Source organism: Narcine bancroftii, chromosome 5 (assembly GCF_036971445.1).
Source record: "Narcine bancroftii isolate sNarBan1 chromosome 5, sNarBan1.hap1, whole genome shotgun sequence".
Classification (NCBI taxonomy): Eukaryota; Metazoa; Chordata; class Chondrichthyes; order Torpediniformes; family Narcinidae; genus Narcine; species Narcine bancroftii.
The window spans coordinates 86,502,152-86,515,777 of NC_091473.1; the positions used below are offsets into that span (position 1 = coordinate 86,502,152).

General features: G+C 38.9%; 1 protein-coding gene across 1 annotated transcript in view; it reads left to right on the plus strand.

Moving 5' to 3' along the window:
- The window catches only part of LOC138763667 (laminin subunit gamma-1-like), a 63,843-nt gene that overhangs the window by 22,890 nt on the left and 27,327 nt on the right, over window positions 1-13,626 (plus strand). Inside the window, exons 3-10 of the mRNA XM_069938202.1 lie at window positions 1,033-1,153; window positions 2,787-2,885; window positions 4,291-4,427; window positions 5,527-5,649; window positions 7,997-8,186; window positions 8,605-8,717; window positions 11,393-11,614; window positions 12,270-12,440. Of these exons, the coding sequence (XP_069794303.1) occupies window positions 1,033-1,153; window positions 2,787-2,885; window positions 4,291-4,427; window positions 5,527-5,649; window positions 7,997-8,186; window positions 8,605-8,717; window positions 11,393-11,614; window positions 12,270-12,440 (1,176 nt within the window). The remainder of the gene's footprint in view (window positions 1-1,032; window positions 1,154-2,786; window positions 2,886-4,290; window positions 4,428-5,526; window positions 5,650-7,996; window positions 8,187-8,604; window positions 8,718-11,392; window positions 11,615-12,269; window positions 12,441-13,626) is intronic.

Genomic DNA, 13,626 nt, shown 5'->3' on the forward strand with positions numbered 1-13,626 from the left:
AATAGTCTCCAATCATTCCTTCTGCTTTGCACCTTCAGCAGTTCTATCACAGCTGCCACCAGTGGAGCCTGGGAGATACAGAAAGCAGAAAAACAAAACCACTTTCCCCTCCTGGCTGCTCTGCCCATCATTCCTCACCCTACTTGGTCCACCCTTCTCCTAATGGCTCCTGCCTCTCTCCATCTCCCAGCAGTTTCTTTTTTTTTTATGAGTTCTTTCATGAATTGTGACGTAATCTCTTTTTCCATCCTCAAATGGTTGTCTTGGTTCTTTGATATCTACTGTATCTACTCGTGTAAAAAGTCAAACCCCTAATTTTGGCTAAAATTTGGAATTTTCCATATACTGTATCTTGTGTAAAAGTCATCCCTAGTCTCTCACCTCAGCCATGGCCACTTGTAGGCTGGAGATCCCAGTGCCTTGAATGTGGACTTTCGCCTCGGCCACTGCTGCCCACCCAGTGGAGCACCCAAGCCCTCAAACACTGACTCTCCACTCAGCCCTGGCTGCTCACCAATGGAGTTCCAGATCTCTTGAGCACGGACTCTCACCTTGGCCCGGCCACTCACTGATCGAAGCTCCTAATGCCTCCAACGACACAGATACTTACCACGGTCCCAACCTCCCCTGTGGTAGGATGTGTATTTTGATGTGCAGACTCTATTATTACTTTAATTTATTGTCTTTTTGTTTTTTTATTAATTTGGATTTCTGCCACAGATATGGTATTTTGGATTCTATTGTGAATTTCAGCCCCTCAAAAATAGTCAACCCCATAAATTTAACATTTAAAAAATGATCCACAAAATTTACAATACATTACTATATCATCTAAAGGACATTGTCTCTGATAATGCAGTAGTTTGTCAGTATTATATCTAGCATCAACATAGGTTATGGTTTTAAAATCTGGAGATGGAGTTTGGACCCATGTGCTTTTGATCAGGGGTAAAAATAGTATCAATGAAGTTGTCAAAAAATACTTTTGTTCTTATGAAGTAATTTTGTTTTTATGCTTTCTGTGCCTCCCAGGTTCCACCAGTAGCACCTGTGATGAATATGGACGCTGCAAATGCAAAGCAGAAGGAGTGATTGGAGACAAGTGTGACAAGTGTCAGCCTGGTTTTTATTCATTATCTAGCACTGGTTGCAAGTAGGTGAACCAATACCACCTTCTGTTGGGCAAATGTTTTAATCTATGATGATAATAGATGAAAAAATGTTGCATTGCTAAAACACAATAAAAAGTCTCTGAAGGGGAAAAAAAAGTACAGTATTTAAATTAAATTTAATTTAAATTAAATTGAAAAATACGAGCTAGTAGTTTTGATACAGATTCTTTATTGGTTCTGTAATTGAAGTATAAATCTGCCTTTTCTTTGTTCAGATGTAATCAGGCCTGGTGCTCAATACACAGGTTTCCCATCTTATTAACAATATGCATCATTTGATATTTTCTTGTATTTCATCCTTTGAACTTTAATTTTCAGCAGTATATCAGATTACAACAAAAGTCCATTTAATGAAGCAAGATTTATCAGTGTTTTGCAACACCTGAGTCATCATATCAAATCCTATTTGCCTGTTCCCCCCCACCCACCCCCATTTTTCTGATGTTCTTTTGCAAGCAACTGTCTAATTCCCTTTTAAAGCAATTTATGGGCTTTGCTTAAACAAAAGTTTGTGGCACAAAATTCCATCTTCTAACCACACAATGCACAAATAATTATTTTCAGTTTACCTTTTTGATGATCTTAACTTTGTGCCATCTTATTACCATCTCATCAATCAGTGCACACAAGACTTCACTGTTCACCCTTTTCAGTTTATCCATTAACTCTATAACTTTGATGAAAATATTTAAATCTCTCTCCACAACTTGAATTTTTCAACACAAGCTTAGTTAATAACCTTTGTAATGCTTTTATGCAATTTCTAAATCAAGCGACTGGGGTTCGAATCCGGTGCAGTCTGCAAGGGGTTTGTATATTCTCCCCATGTCTGCGCAGGTTTCTTGCAGGTTACAGCACAGAAACAGAACTCTTCAGCCCTTCTTGTTTGTGCCGAACCATTTTTTTCTGTCCAGTCGCACTGACCTGCAAGCAGACCACAGCCCTCCATGCCTCTCCCATCCACATGCCTATCCAGATTCCTCTTAAATGCCTGCATTCACCACCTCAGCTGGCAGCTTGTTCCACAATTGCACCACTCCTTGTGTTTCCCCCACATTCAAAAGATCTACAGGGTCAGTAGGTTAATTGGTCACATGGGTATATTTGGGGCATATGGGTTTGTGGGCTAAAAGGGCCTGTTACCGTGCTGTATCTCTAAATTAAATGAAAATGCTCCAAACGATCCATTCCACAAACTGGGCATAACTATGAATAGTTGATTAATAAGATTAGAAGGGGAGGAAGATGATCATTTGGAATAACAGCGATTATTTAGGTCAGATGGGCTAGTTCAGTGAAGCAAGATCCACATAATTCCATGGAATTTATGAGTGAATGATGCGGAGTAAAAACAGAAGGTAAAGAGGAGATAGAAACAATCATATCTGATGGGGATAGGGGTTATCTAAAAATTATAAAAATCAATGTGCATGCTGCTAGTGTTAAAGCTGTTCAGAAGAGATATAATGTTGTTCCTCAAGTTTATGCTAAGCCTCACCCTGACAAAGTATGAGGCCAAGGACAGACATGTCACTGCAGGAATAGCTGGGGGAAATTAATCACTGCAGGATACCCAGTTCACATGTAATCAATGACTTGTGTTTTTACTGGCAGGCGCTGTACCTGCAATATGGCTGGTGTTACACGGATCTGTGATGTTGAAACAGGACACTGCAGCTGTAAATATAATGTCGAAGGGTCTAACTGTAACCGGTAAGTGATTTGAAATGACAACATCATTAGAAACAGCTTATTCAACTTCACATCTTTCCATACCTTTAAAATTAACAATGCCAAATATAAATCTCTGCTATCCTTAACTCAATTTAGTAAAGCTTGAAGCAGCTAACCTATCAGCGCAACTAATTTTAAAGGCATAATACTTTTTCTACATGTTCAGTACCACCCTACATATCAACTTTTACCTGAAGCTATTAAAGTATACAACATTGCATTTTTTTAAACTGTACATTTTTGAGTATCTTAATGGTTTCTTTTATTTTCAGTTGAATATACCATATTTTCACTCATATAACATGCACACAACGTGCAGAAAAAACAAATGGTGTAAAAATATTTTCATATAACACGCACACACATATTCTGTGTGGATGTAGAATCAATTTGTATTTAAATGTGAAAGCACAATAATTATGGGAGATTAAATGTAGCAGATGTTAACACCCAAACCACTTCCCCCAGAGGTGTCAATTGCTCATTATATAGATGATATCCTGCAGCAACACATTAACAAGCTATGGAGAGAATCAATTAAATAGATTGAAGATAGGCTTCAGAGTTAAGCAGGATTTTTAAATTCTAATGTTGTTTCAGATCAGAGGCACTTGATATGTTAATCTCCTTCCTCAAGGACAGGTCTGGGCAATAAACAGTGCCCAAGCCAGAATGTCCTATTTATAGGAATATCAGGGCATTCAGTACAAAGAGATATTCCCAAGATCAAAATTTCCCAAGCCCGTTATAAATTGTGCGTGTTCTTTCATTGCAGCGATTACATTCTCATGTTCACTATATTATTCCCATGTTCACTATAAATTGTGTCTTTCCCATGGCCACTATAAATTGTGCACATTCTTTTACTGCCGCTGTTATATTCCCATGGTCACTATAAATTGCCAGTCTGTCTTTCCCATGGCTGCTATAAATTGTGCATCTTCTTTCAATGCTGCTGTTATATTGCCACGTCCACTATAAATTGCTGGTTCAACTTTCCCACACCCACTATTAATTGTGCACATTCTTTCAATATATAAAAATGTTCTCATATAGTGCGCACACACATAATACGTGGGGGTGCCTGGTTTGTAAAATACGCATATATGCACACAATATATGCATAAAATATGGTAATCATCAGTTTTAAATGATGGATTGGTGATGGGAAATGGTTTCAACAGCGGAATGCAAAATAAAAATTGGTCAGATGTTATTTTGCAACTAATGCCCTTTGCATGTTATGGCAGATTTTCCAGTCTTTGGCAGGTGTCTGCCTGATTTGGAATGGTTGATGAGCTGCACTGTCTCAGAGGAATGCTAGTGCTGTGTAAATAAAGGAATAAGAAACATATTTTTCCACATTTTTATTTCTCTCCCACAGCTGCAAATTTGGTTATTACAACCTTCATCCAGAAAACCCCATGGGCTGTTCAGCATGTTTCTGCTTTGGCCATTCATCGGTCTGCAAAGAGGAGGGTGGTTACAGAAAAGATCTCATCACCTCCACATTTGATTCAGGTACTATAGCACTTAAATACAATGAACTGAACATCAACAACTATTCTGAGTGGAAATTTAATTAATATTAAGAATGATGATGAGATCGAAACCCAGGCACTTGAGGACTTAAATGTAAAATAAAACTTGTCTTTGTAATTAATGGTTGAGTAATCAAAATCAAAAGCTTCTTGGAATAATAATAATCTTCTTTTAAATGTCATAGAACACTTTTGCCTCATGAGCCAGGAGTACTACCAGCTCGCTCTCTTAGATATCGAGAGGAAAGCCTCTCTGGGTGATGCACCACATGTTCACTTTGCTCATCTGGCTTACAGCCACTCATTGTCCAAGGACTGGGCTTCTGAAATGTAGCTCATGACCACAGATCCATACTTAAGCAAAGATGAGGACAGGAAATGTCAAGTTGAAATGTATCCACCTTCAAGCCAGAAGGCTGGCGAATAACTATTGACAGCTTTGCACAAAACAACATTCTTACTTGTGATAGTACTAGGAAAGGCAAGACTGAAAACAATACAATGCTATGTTAAGAGTTCACAGCAGGTTGTAAGGGTAAGGAACCAAAAAACTTTTTGAGGTGCTTCTATTTTCACCTGAAACAAAACTCGTTTCCCGCTTTAGGGGAAATAGATTCAACAGTTAATCTTGTGATGTTATGAAAGATATGATATTAATGTATTAACATGCCACTTAGTCATACATTCAAAAGCATATTACTCCAGCCTGAAATATTTCAAAAAAGGAATGTAGCATGACAAAGCTGCGTGAAGTTTCACTGTCGATGGTTCAACAAAAATAAATTCTCTGTCAATTGTAAAGGTTATTAACTGCTATTTATGATGTTAAAAAGTTATTAAAAATTTCTGTTAATGTCCACAACAAATTCTCCATTATGTAGGCAGAGAGAACAGCCCATGTAAACTCATTCAACGTTTGTTCAATTATATTTGTGTCATAATTCTTTGCACAATTTCATGGGGTTTATTGCTGGTACTCAATTCACTTATTTCAGCTCATTTGGGATATCCGTGAAAGATATTATTATCATTAGAAATTACAAAGAGCTTGGAAATTACTGTCCTCTCCTTGTGCACAGATACTGAAGGTTGGAAGGTACAGCACCGCCGTGGTCCTGATCTCCCTTTGATGAGACTATCGTCATCTCATGACATTGTTGCTCATGCCAAAGATGAATACCCAGTGTACTTTGTGGCTCCAGGTGAGTTGAGAGCAATTGTCAGGCAGTTCAGGTAATTTGTTCATTCCGGTTCACTTATACAACACATGTTTTAATGAAATGACCATCTGAGTATCACAGCATTTCGATGGCTGTAATAAATTATACTTTGTGATCTCTAACTGAATTGCAGCTACTTTTTGGTTAATTTTGAGCTCCTTCTAAGAGTCAGCATCTTGCAATTTTACAACAAATTCACAAATAGATTGTGAAGTCAACCTTAATGCTTTATCATACAGGTAGACATGTGGATCGTCAGTTTTGCTTGTATTATGATATTTACAAGTACTTTGACAATCACAATCAATTTATTTCTATTCTGATAATGATTTGTTCCTCACATTCTTAACTAGACATCACTTTTATGAGGGATTTTATGTTAAAGGGAATGATTACATGTTCATTTGGGTGAAGTTCAAAAAAATTATCGATGTTCTAAATATTTGTCAATATCTGCAATGTTTATTTTTTTAAAAATATCATTCCCCCAGCCTAGTCATTGAAATTGGTTTGGAAACTAACCTCAGGGAGGAACAGTTTTGCGATCTGAATGTTACGTTACTCCATCGGTTATGATCAAAGGTGCACTGGCAATTACACATGTTCTGGCCATCCATCCCACAGGATGATGATGGTTCTTTTTAGTCAGTTTGTGAGGTTTAATAGGAGGATTCCCCACTTCTCAGAAAGGAACAGCATGCGCATGAATGAATTTAGGTGAGTAGGGGTTGCACGGGTCCAGACCCACCCTCTCGACATCCTCTCCTGGATTCAGCAGCATAGAGAGGTCCAAGATGGCTGGGGGAAGTTTTCTTGCAGTGAATGGCCGGACCAAAGTGCAAGGGATACCCTTTCTGCACTTCACGGCACATGTTTGCTAGCTGGCCGTTCACCCTACAAGAGGGTTCTCCTGCCCTTTGACAGGTCTTGTTTTTGATCCTGCAGGGTGTCCAGCCACCTTTTGCACCAGGCAAGCCTGGTGCGAGAGCCGGTTTGGTTGCCGACCACCCGACGGGTAGTACTGGGTTATATGGTACCAGTAGCACTCCGACGAGTGACCTGACAGACAATTAGACATGTACTTAAGGCTTAATCAGCAAAAAGCTCAGCCTCCCGTTGAAGGTGCATCATTACCAGAGTGCTCAGTTTCTGATTCACTGGATGCAAATAAAAGAGGTATTTGCCTCCTTCTAAGCCCCATACTCCTATTAATCCTGGCTGCATCAATGAGGTAAATGCAATTGGAGAGTCAGGAGAATGGGAGGCTCACAAGGGCCAAGATATAGTGAATTTCTGAAGTGTTTGGGCTTTGACAAAACCCTCTTTATATGGAAGGCTATCAGTGGCCCACAAAATATCTACATAAAGGACAGTTCAGTATGATGCACTAGGTCAGACAAAGATAGCAGACACCTGGCAACACTGTTCACTTAATTTATATTCATCACAACATCTTATGCCATACATCAGTTGATCTGAACCTTTTTTTCCCCACTTACATACCACCTTAAGTAATTCCTGACTAACCACAGAGCATAGGATGCTATAGGTGCTCTGTGGTTTGTAAGGGGTTACTTAAGGTGGTATGTGAGTATTAAAAAAAAGGTCGAGAACCACTGGTTTAGCACGACAGCAGATCTTATTGAAGGATATTAGATTCTAAGGTTTTTTTGACAGGGGAGATACTGAGAGGTTTCCCCTGAAGGGAGAATATAGAATTAAATTTTAGAATATGGGGTTGTCACATTGAGAGAGAGGGAAGCACAATTTATTTCCCTTGGAGGATTATGAATCTTTGGAATCCTCCACCCCAGAAAGTTGTACATGCTGTGTCAGTAACTGAATCCAAGGCTAAAACAGGCAGATCGTTGGACTACGGAGGAATTATAGGTTTTTTTTACCAAGACCAGAGCAGCTACTATCTTACTGAATGAAGGAACAGGTTCAGTAGGCAAATGGATCACTCCTGCTGGTGCACACAAGCACAAGGTTAAAGGATGAAGCCCTAGTGATTGGAAGGTTCAGTCGAAAGGCAGTCTCCCTTCGAAAGGCTACACCTTGGTGCTCACAGGTTAAATGATCATTCACTAATCACTCATGAACCAGGTATAACTATACCAACTGGTAAATGAAAACAGGAAAAATGTGTAGGATGGCCCACTGTTCTTTCTGCTCCACAATAAATGCCATAACTCAAAACCTTTACCTGAATCAAGAAAAAAAAATTGATAAAACAGAATTCGTTATTACTATTTGGAGTGCTTCAGCTTACTATCATGCAGAATGTCAGGATTTTTCTTCATGTTCTACTCATTCTTTTCATCTTTAGCCAAGTTCCTTGGAAATCAAATATTGAGTTATGGGCAAAACCTTTCCTTCACGTTCTACTTGGAAAGGGATGATTCCTATCCATCAGTGGAAGACATTGTCCTGGAAGGAGCCAGTCAGACACTAAGTATACAAGTGAATGCGCAAAATAACCCAATGCCATCGATGAGTAAGGAGACATACAACTACAGGTAAATATAGCAGATATTTTTGAAATAAGACTGTAATTGTTCAGTTAATGCCCAACTATGACTGTTTATAATCAGACCAATGCAGCTCCAGCCATATGGAGCAAAAGTTACAATTCACTGTAGTTGTGAAATGAAGTACAGAGTTCAATGAGATCGAATAGGGGCAACTTAACATTGAGCCACAATAGTTTGTACATCAAAAGGATGTAGATTTTACTCTACAACAGCTATATAATTAACTTTATTTTAAGAATTAAACATTTATAGAATAAATTATTTGTCACATTGGTTTTTGAAAGACTCAGCCATGTTTTGTATTATCCTATAACTGTCCTAAAAGACTAACGTTTTGCAGATGGTAGTTTTGACTATTAACCAAAGGCAAATAATTTTTGAATAATTTCCTTTTGTTTTCCAGACTTCATGAGAGTTTGGAGTATGGATGGAAGCCTTTTATAACTTCATTTGAGTTTCAACGGGTGCTCAGTGATCTCAAGGCCATCAAAATCCGTGGTACCTACACTAGACAAAGTAAGGCCTTGATAAAACCTGAAGGAACTCAGTGGGTCAGGCAGCAGCCAAGCATCCATGGGTAGAAATGTTCAGTCAACTTATTGGGTTATAAAGAACAAATCTACAGATGGTGAAGTCTAGTTCAGTGCACCGGAAAAACCCAGCAAGTCATGAAGTTTCCATGGAAAGCAAAAGGCAGTTGATGTTTTGGGCCTCAGCCCCTCTTCAGTGTGCCAAAATAAGTTGGGGGGGGGGAAGGGGAGAGGGGGCAAAGGGGAGAAAGCAGTTGGGAGTGGGAAGAAGAGAAAGATGAGATGTGATGGGAGAGGGGGCAGAAGATTGAGAAAGATACTCTCTGATAAGCAAAGGAAGGGAATGGGGAACTGAAAAAGGGAGTCAGGGAGATGAGGGAAATTGAAAGGCAGGACATGAAGCCATTTTCAGACCTGCCAGTGTGCCAATGGGGTGTGGAACTGAAGAGGTTGGCCACTGGGAGGTCCTTGTTGTTGCAGCCAACAGAGCAAATGCGCTCAACAAAGTTATCTCCCAATCTCTGTCAAATATCCCCAATGTAGAGGAGGTTGCTAGAGAGAAAAGTAAGTACCATAGTAGGTAAAGAAGTGATGTGAACATTGAAACTAGATAGAAGTCAGGTTTACCTAAAATTAGAACCAATGTTGTCCATGTTCATGCTGTTAAGTTTAAGGCAGTTGAGGTTTTTTTTAAATCAAGTTTACATTTGGCCTCACCCTGGCAATGGGTTGTAATGGTGAAGTAAATCAAAATGGTTGGCTACAGGAAAAGGCAGTTGAATTTGTGTTAATTAAATGTATGAGGTACAATGTTGAAAAGTCAATTGAGAAACAAAAGTACCATAAAGATGTGAACAAAAGTTTGTATAAAGCATGTTAAGTAGACAGAAGCATCTGTCAATTAACCATGTTCATCTGTCAAATATTAATACAGAATCACAAATGAAGGACTATTATAGCCAGGCAAAGGGTCCTAAGCATTCTTGTGCAGATATTTGGACCAGGGAAGTTACATTCAGTTGATACTTCTTCAGCTATTAATTAATAACAACTTTAGTATCAAAGATTACTGGAATTGTAAAAGCTGTTTTCAGCAAGGTCATGTTATTTTAGAGTGATAAATTATACAGCACAGAAAAAGACCTTCATATGTAACAGGTAAATGTCCATCAGCTCATTGGTCTGCAATAACCATCAAGCAATTTTACATTAATCCCTTTTTACTACACCACCCCTTCCCCTCATCCACTCACTCACTTACAATCCGGGGACAATTTATGGTGGGGAATTAACCACCTGTTGTGGAGTGTGGGAGAATACCAAAGTACCAAAATAAAACCCAGGCAGTCACAGAGAGAACAAATTGCACAGATAGCACCAGGAGTCAGGACTAAACCTGGGCCACTCTACTCCAGCTCTGCTATCTATGCCATAAATAAATAAAAAATGCAGGTCAAGACATCATGTGTGGAGAAAGAAATAGAGTTCATACTTCTGGTCAATGCCTCTTCATCAAAATTGAAAAGGCCACTTTCTGTTTTCCAGTGTACTAATTGTAAAATCTAAGCTATCAAAAAAAATTGGAATCTGTATGAATTGCACTTGGCAATTACATTTGAAACAAAGAAATTTTTTTCCTTTCAATAACATCTGAATTGAATCTCGAATGGCATGTTGAAAGATTACAAGATGCCAATCTTAAAAAAACATGCTGCATTTGGTTCTGTTATTTTTGCTGAAATCCATTGCCAGGTGAAACTGGCCAGGAACCCATAAAGTTAGACTTTTTTGTAATTCCTCTCTACTTGAATTTTAGCTCAAATGAGACTCACTTTAATCCTCATTAGAAGGAATCAAAATGAACCAAGCATTCCTGATGCTGCTTGGTGCTCAATGGTTCCTAGCTTTCCTCTCCTGTGCACACACAGAGACAAGAAAGCCTTTGAAAGTGGGTCCCCTCCTTCATTATGCTGATCCACAATGTAGGTTTGTGTTGAATCCTCCCATTTCCCACTGAAGGGCTAATGGGTCTTTCTTTGGAGGAATGGCTGAGATCTTTTATCCAGTACTATCTATAACATACGAGGAAGGTTTTGGAATCCCTGAAGGAGCCCAACAAATTTTATATTCCATTTTTTCTTCACCTGCTTAAGATCTACAGTCTCAGGCTGAGTGTCTGCTTGTGGTGGATGGAAGCAGAAAGGCAAATAATGACTTTCAAAGTTTTTCAAAGCTTCAAAGACCATACACAAAGCAGTATTTCAAACCTCTGTTCAGGTCTCAGACACGAACTGGGTATTAGACAGGTCTCTCATAACTGGAAACATCTCACGTTCAGGTTGTTGCAGGCCTTTAAATCGAAGCTCAGGAACTACATATAAACCAAGTTATTAGAGATATCAGTAATGTTTCAGTACTATTCTTGGACTCCTTCATTCCTATCCTGCAGTGCTAAAAGCAGGAAAGTATTTTAAAGTACTGCTTTAGATTATCTGGTGACAGCATTAGCTAGACCAGGTTTAGAACCTTGTTCAAATTGAGTCATAGTAGCCACCAGACACTTAATTTAAGTACACCATGTCTTGAGTGTTATTAAACTATAGAAGTAGAAAACAGTTCAACAATATGGTGCAGAGAATAACCAAACACTTTGTATTCTAGCCCCTGGACACATTGATAATGTGGTCCTGCACACAGCCCGGCCTGGTGTGGGAAACCCTGCTCAGTGGGTAGAGAAGTGCACGTGCCCAACAGGTCATGAGGGTCGATTCTGTGAGAAATGTTCCAGAGATTACACAAGAGAACGCAACTACCTCGGACGTTTCAGCCGGTGTGTGCCATGCAATTGTCAAAGCTCCAGTGAGACTTGTGACCCCGAAACTGGTAAGTCTGTTGATAGGTTGGCTTGGACTGGAGTTGCAAATGGTAGATTGTGACCTACATCTCATCTTTTAATGAACATTTGTGAGGGTCCTTGTGAAAATAGGAACTGAAAGAGAAATTGCTATATTTAATGCTGCTTAAAGGGTAGGAATTTGTTCTTGGTCATTTGTGTTAAATACACAAAAAATACGGTGATTGCACATTTATGAAATTCAGCTCAAACCATCATTTTCAAATGTTTTACTATGGTAATCTTTAAAAAAAAACCAAAGATTCCATTACAAAATAGTGGAATTAAGTTATTCTAAAGATAAACTAAGATCTTTTTAGAACATTGTACACTCTTCAATGTACAATCGATATTCATTGAATTATGATGCTTATTTTGCTTATTTCCATTGATCAGGTTGTCAGGATATCAACAGAACAACATCAGAAACAGCCATTTCTGACTTTGGACGGATCTGGTTTCTGATCTGAGAATGACAGGGCTATAATTCTGTTATCCCATTCAGTAAAGTGCCACTTTTAGAAAGCTGACTTAGTGTCATATTATTGCCTTAAAAAGAATTGGATCAGTGTTGATTGAATTACGGGAACACACCCATTTTTTGAATGATCATCTTCATAAATAATCTTTGCTGTTGCCTTATAGGCTCCTGTTACATCAATGATCAATCCAGAAACAACTGCCCACATGGTTACTACACTGATCATTCAGAACCAAGTGGCTGCAGGTTATGCCCTTGCCCTGGTGGTACAGGTTGCACTGTGGCACCAGATACAAGAGAAGTAATTTGCGTGGGTTGCCCCGCAAAAACAATGGGTAAGTGTTGGGTGCAATCTATCAATCTTAAATGTGTTAAAGCTGCTTAAAATAAAAACACAAGAAAGAAGCACTGCTGAAGGTACTTCACACAAAGGAGACTGAAGTATACATTTCAGGTTAGAACCAAAATGGTGTTATGCATTTCAAATAAACAGCCTAGTCAACTAATATTATAACATCTAACAATTACAGCACGGAAACAGGCCATCAGGCCCTTCTAGTCCGCACCGAACCAAACACCCCTTTCTAGCCCCACCTCCCTGCACAATGCCCATAACCCTCCATCTTCTTCTCATCCATATACCTGTCCAACCTTTTCTTAAATAATACAATTGACTCCGCCGCCACTATTTCTCCCGGAAGATCATTCCACACGGCTACCACTCTCTGAGAAAAGAAGTTCCCCCTCATGTTACCTCTAAACCTCTGCCCCTTAATTCTTAACTCATGTCCTCTTGTTTTAATCTTTCCTCCTCTTAACGGAAATAGTCTATCCACATCCACTCTGCCTATCCCTTTCATAATCTTAAATACTTCTATCAAATCCCCTCTCAACCTTCTACGCTCCAAAGAATAAAGACCTAATCTGTCCAATCTCTCCCTATACTCTAGATGCTTAAACCCAGGTAACATTCTGGTAAACCTTCTCTGCATTCTCTCCACTCTGTTTATATCCTTCCTATAATTAGTACCTGAAAAAAGTACCCTTTCTGCCAAGCTGTGCAATAGAACTTTCATAACAGTTTCCAAATGCAAACCTTCCCAGTAGTTAATCAATACATTTTAAAAGTCCCAGCTCTAGGTTATTGTTGACTTATTCAACTTGGGCCTTAGATTAAACAATCACAAAACAAAGATCCTCTACTTTACTGCCTCACTGCACCTCAACCCCCTCACAATAAAGGTGTAGACCAGTAGTTCTCAACCTTTTTCTTTCTACTTACATACTACTTTAAGTAATCCCTATGATTAGTAAGGAATTTGCTTGAGAAAAATTGTCATTGTCCCTTTTCCTTTGGAGTTATGAAACCATGCACATAACAAGTCAATTAGGTACGATTAAAATAGTGGTTTTCAAACTTTTTCCTTTCTACCCACATACCACCTAAAGCAATCCCTTATTAATCACAGAGCACCAATGGCATGGGGATTACTTAAAGTGGTATGTGAGTGGAAAGAAAAA